At 37.4% G+C, this 6,161-nt stretch overlaps 1 protein-coding gene across 1 annotated transcript in view; it reads left to right on the top strand.

Annotated features, from left to right (window-relative positions):
* si:dkey-12j5.1 (probable assembly chaperone of rpl4) overlaps positions 1 to 6,161 on the top strand; it is a gene marked incomplete in the record, with an annotated part of 51,710 nt that overhangs the window by 27,670 nt on the left and 17,879 nt on the right. The window contains 1 exon segment of the mRNA XM_014024920.1: positions 3,721 to 3,864. Coding sequence (XP_013880374.1) covers positions 3,721 to 3,864 — 144 coding nt within the window.

The following is a 6,161-nucleotide window of genomic DNA, read 5'->3' on the forward strand; positions in this document are numbered from 1 at the left end:
ACACACACACACACACACACACACACACACACACACACACACACACACACACACACACATATCCAAGTTTGCTGAGAGAGAGTTGAACGTGATTGCTTTGGAGGTGGAATGAACTTCTTAGCTAAATTTATGTGATTATGTAGAGGCAAAATAAATGTGATTATGAAAAGGAAAAGAAAAGATTATTTTTGGATAGTTTTAGCATGAATACAGGCCGTTAAAATTAAACTACCTCTCTTTGAACTTTGTGGAATTATGAGATTCTTTCTTGATTTGTGTTTTTCGGGCTTTTTCTTGCCGTCTTATTGTCCCTTTTTCCATCACCGTTTGTTTTTGTTCCGTCTTTGTTTTTGCATTCCATCTTTTTGTCCTAGACTGAAAGACATACCAGCTACCAGCTGGTGGGCAGCTGTAGAAGTTGTTTTTTTTTATTCAGAAAATAAGAGAGTTAGAACCATATTACCTGCAGTGTCCCCAAGTGTCTTTGAGCAGCACACTGTACCTCCCGTTGCCTTCCATAATGCTTATCRGCGTCTCTGTGAGAATAAAAAAGGTACTTCATATACAGAGTGCAGATATAATAAAAAGTGCTTTACGAGTGTGTGTGAATGAGMAGCACATTGTTAAGAGCTTTGTATAAACTCGAGGTTAAAAGGTTCTGTATAAGTATGGATCATTAAATGGATAGTTCAGATTTTCTGAAGTGTGCTTCTGTAGAAAGGTTATGAGCAGCAAACATGTTACCTGTTGTAGCACGCTCCTGATTGTCTGAAAACTTTCTCAAGCTGAATGAGGAGAAAATAAAGAATCATATTTGTGCTCAGGATAGCTTTGTTTTTTCAGAATGTTTGAGACCTGTGTTTTTCTGCTTATATTAAACCCATTATTTAAAACACTAGGGTGGCTTTTGATAGAAATCTGTTATTCTATGTCAGAAGTGTTGTTGGTTCTTGTTTTGGTAAACTGAGCATCATAGTTGTGGAGTTTCATTGTGCATTGTCACTGTAATTCATTTTATATCTAAGCTCAGTGAATCCTTGAATCGTCTGCAGCTCATCCAAACTGCAGCTGCTGAGCTTCTGACCAGAAGTGCTCCCGTGTTACACTTCATCTGATCTCTCTGCTACAGCTCACTCTTCAATACCGAGCTCAGTTCAAGGTTCTGATCTAGACTTGTTTTAAATTGGCCACGATGATGCATCTTTATACATTTCTGAATTTTTACGGTCATATGTCAATACCAGGACCCTGAGGTCGTCAAGCCGAGGACTGTGTAATTTAATCTCTCCCAGTGCTAYGCAGATATTTTGATGTTCTGTTTGGCTCATGTTTTTCAATCCATTTAATTTTCTCTATTCCCTATTACGTTTTTTTGAACAATAGTGTCAAAGTATTTGCTGCAGAACTGCTAAACAAGGTCATGGACTTCTGGCTTACTAAATTCCACGAATCGGCAGTTCTGCAGGTTCACTGTCTTCATTCTCCTCTGGCTTGGGGTCAGACTTTGGCTTGAACATGAATCAGAATCAGAATACTGTATTGATCCCTGAGGGAAATTACAGGTATTACAGCTGCAACCGTTCAGATCGAGAAATGTGAAAGGAAAAAAAATAAGCAAAGTAGAATAAAATAAGTATAAAAACCCAGGATTACAAAAAAAATCACACTTATGTACACACAAACAATGTACAATAAAAATAATAGAAACATTAAGAAAATGTGTACAGAGATGATGTTTGGTATATTGCACATGTAAGGCTGGATGGACAAGTTTCTGTTGACATATTTTAATGAATTTGTAAATAAAAAGTTTCTTTGCTGTTAGTGTAGTAAAACTGAGAACCGCTCACAAACAGGTGTTCAGATCCAGAAAATTATTTATTTAACCCCCTAGAACGTTTAATTCTCAGGCATTTTATTTTTTTCCACTCAAATTAAACAGAAAGATAAAAATGTTGCCTTGAAAGTGAATAAGTAATTAAAGAATAAACCAGGTAATGACAGGTGCAGGAAGCAGCTGCGTCCAAAATACATTGATTTGTCCACAATACATCAAATTCTCCAAAATAAGCAAATTCCATGAGATTCCACGTTTTATACTGGATTCCATTTTGTGTTAATTCCATGAGTCCGTCTGCAATTTACACATTGTAGAAATCATAGGGCCCTACAAATCTCAGCCCTATTTTTATTTTATTTTTGCACACACCTGGGAAATTTTTCCATGTACCTCCTGTACTATGCTCGCGTACTCCTGGTTGAGAATCCATGCTTTATAAGGTGTGAATGGCTGAAGGAACTGTCCAAGGTCCTGAATGAACTGGAATGTTTCAGGACTTTAGACAGTGTGAATGGCTGAAGGAACCATCCAGGATCCTGAAAGAGCTGAAATGTTTCAGGACTTCACAGTGTGAATGGCTGAAGGAACTGTCCAAGGTCCTGAAAGAGCTGGACTGTTTCAGGACTTTAGACAGTATGAATGGCTGAAGGAACTGTCCAAGGTCCTGAATGAACTGGAATGTTTCAGGACTTTAGACAGTGTGAATGGCTGAAGGAACCGTCCAGGATCCTGAAAGAGCTGGAATGTTTCAGGACTTCACAGTATGAATGGCTGAAGAAACTGTCCAAGGTCCTGAAAGAGCTGGAATGTTTCAGGACTTTACAGTGTGAATGGCTGAAGGAACTGTCCAAGGTCCTGAAAGAGCTGGAATGTTTCAGGACTTAACAATGTGAAWGGCTGAAGGAACTGTCCAAGGTCCTGAAAGAGCTGGAATGTTTCTGGACTTTAGACAGTGTGAATGGCTGAAGGAACTGTCCAAGATACTGGGAAATTTTTCCACGTACCCCCTGTAATATGCTCGCGTACCCCTGGTTGGGAATCACTGCTGTAGGAGGTGAATGTGAAGTGCTTCATTAGCATTTGGAGAGACAGCACCAAAACGAGTTGTTCCCAGACTCTCCTCGAAACAGGGGTGAAAGATGGGCCTGTGGAGCTACATTATTGAGGAATATAGACTTTATATAGTTCACAACAGAATTATTTAAATGTGAAAAGGAAGAATTTAATAGCTTATGTTGCGCTTGTATACGTTTTTACCTACTTTGAGTATCCTCGATTTGGAGAAATGTTTTAATTCTGGCTTGATCGACAATATAAACACAAATCATGTTTGTTTTGGTTTAAAAACCTTCACACCACAGTCAGCTTTGCATTTTGATGATATTCCAGCAGAAATACAGGATATTCCTGCCCCTCAGTCTGCACTGGAAGTGCTACAGCTTTGTGCTGCTGCTATTTATGCTTGCAGATAAACAGAATTCTGTTTAAAAAGGCAAAAATCTCTAAAGAAATTGAATCTATTGCAACAAAAACATTACAACAGAATGCCTTTGGAAAAAATGGATGCTGGCACAAGTGACTGGTTTAAATTCACACCCAAGAAGCTAGACGGGGCGCATTGCTGTTGGTATTTTTTACTTGCAACAAGTGCAGTGCTTGTAAAGGTTTGATCAGGTTGAGTGATTACTGAGTGGGTGATTGCTTGTGTGTGATTCATTATAATGTGTTGGAAACCTTTTTGTCAAAGAGGAAAGGATTACACGCTCCGTAAAGGTCACAAATCTTTTTTTACGCTAACACAGAAAGCCCACAGGAACACAGAACACTTTATCTTTGCACCTGATGTCATTTGAGCCCAACTGTGATCCTCTGTCTCCCAGGTGTGGTATCTGTCTGGCTGGGTTTGCTACCTCCAGTGGGAAAAAGCAAAGGAGCCACAAGAAAGAGAAGTGACGGAGGAGGAGCAGGAGGAGTGGAAGGCATTGCAAGAAGCTGCTAGATCATACCTGACTAATGCCAAAAAGGTAAATGTATATAAGTATTGTAGCATCTTTGTCTTTATTTGATGTTTTGATATACATAAAAAAGACTCTCTTCAAAGAAATGTAAAGTATGTCCTTTTTAATTTTCTGTTTAAAGATTCATTTATTTTATAAGGCATTGATCACATTTGCTTTAATTTTTTCTTTCTCATTCATTCATTGCCAGAAAAGATGACTGACAGAGCAATGTTAAGTGTGACATTTGCCCAGTATTGGAAAGTTAATTGACGATATAACACCGATTTCTAAAGGGAGTCATGAACACAAATTGCATTTACAGCTCATGTTAGCATGCCAGTTGTGTTGTGGTTGTGTGGAAGGAAACAGCCAAAAATACAACATTGATTTATAATTTATTTAATAATGCATTTTGATTCTTCAGCTGATAAAAAACGTATTTATTTCCCCATTACCGTTTGTAGTTGGTGAAAGGGGTGTAAATCACCACTTTTATCACAATACAATTTTATATCTGTGTCAATGGCAATTTATTTATATGGCATATAAAAACAACAGAAGTTGACCAAAGTACTTAACAATTTAGCCAAATGAACAGATAAAAAAAGGAACACAGAAAGGTTAAAAAATAAGTAATTTTAATATAAAATACAGAAATACAACATAAAAGCACCAGCTTTAAAAGAATTTCAAACTCTGCCAGCATCAAAAGGCAAAGAATAAAAATGGGTCTGAAGCGTAGATTTAAAAGTCTCAGTGGTCTGAATGCAAAAAGGTAAATCATTCCACAGGTTTGGGGCAGAAACAGTGAAAACCCGATCACCTCTGAATTATAACTTGGATCTAGGAACATCTAAAAGAAACTGAATGGATGACCGAAGTTCTCCAACTGAAGCGTGGATGTTATGGAGATCACACAGGTGTGATGGGGTCAGAACTTTTAGAACTTTAAAAGTAAGCAGTTAAATCTTAAAATCAATCCTAAAACAGGAAGCCAAATGAGAGAAGCTGGACCCAAGGAAATGCGTTCATGTTTTTTATATATTTTTTATTTTATTATTTTTTTTGTACCTGTTAAAAGACAAGCTTCTGCATTTTGGACAACTTTTAAGCGATGCAGAGAAGATTAATCTAAACCAACATACAATAAGGTGTTAACTCACTTAGTCAAGGTCTTTAGTCAGAAGAAAGGACTTCACCTTGGCAATATGTCTCCAAAAACATGTACAATAGGTTGCCTCCAGGCCTCCCTTGAAAAAGAGATCTGAGATCTCAATGGGACTTGCCTGCTTAAATAACAGTTCATAAAAAATGTCGTAGTTGTAAAAAAGTCTGTCATTATACGATTTCAATTCACAAGTCTGCGACTGATATGATGCAATCTATTCCCATATGGGTATATGATATCTGTCCACATCAGGGATACTGTATGATGGCAATATGGATCAATATTTTGTTTTGCGTTGATGTAATTAGATCGTGTAATTGATTTTAACTAGGGCTGCACAATATTAGGAAAACCTGCGATGTGCGATAACAGTGCTTTACATTACGACGATGATAGACTTGTGATAAATGAAAAAAAAAACATATGTTTATGTAGTGTTGATATGTTTCTGCTCTGGATTCAAAGCCAAAAAACAGCATAAAAATAATAATTTCCATTCCAGCCTGATTTTTTTTAATTGACCAAATACATGAAGGGCTCTGTTTGATTGGTGAAATACTTCAAGCTTCCATCTGAATGATAAAACGCATAAATGCTAACTTTTGAGTCAACCATTTATTGCAGTTTATGCAGTTGTTGCAATATGCATGTTGCACAGGCTATTATCAYGATGACGATAAATGTTCGATATATTGTGCAACCCTAATTTTATTTGATATATCAATGAGATTGATGCTTTGTTACACCCCTAGTTGTTAATGCAGTAAGGTTTGACCCACTCGTAATTATTTTGCACAAATTCACAGAGTACCAGAAAACTTGCAGCAAGTGTTTTGCCATCTAAATAAGATTCAACACTTAAAGATTTAAAAATTCTTTAGATATAGATTGATTGGTCAGTTGGCTGACTATTTAGACCAGAGGAGCCCAAAGTGGGGCCCGCGGGCCAAATTTGGCCCGCCAAACCATTTGATTTGGCCCACCAGCAGTTGACACATTTACTAGGCTGTAACCTGTTGTCCTATGTAAAAACACAGTATTTCCACTTAGTCATTTCATCTATTGGCCCAATGACCATATAAGGGGCTGTAGTGCAGATAGTCTTCACTCATGGTGCTGACTTTATCTAAGTAGCAAAGACTCATGGGACATT

Source organism: Austrofundulus limnaeus, unplaced genomic scaffold, assembly GCF_001266775.1.
Source record: "Austrofundulus limnaeus strain Quisiro unplaced genomic scaffold, Austrofundulus_limnaeus-1.0 Scaffold446, whole genome shotgun sequence".
NCBI classification, from domain to species: Eukaryota; Metazoa; Chordata; class Actinopteri; order Cyprinodontiformes; family Rivulidae; genus Austrofundulus; species Austrofundulus limnaeus.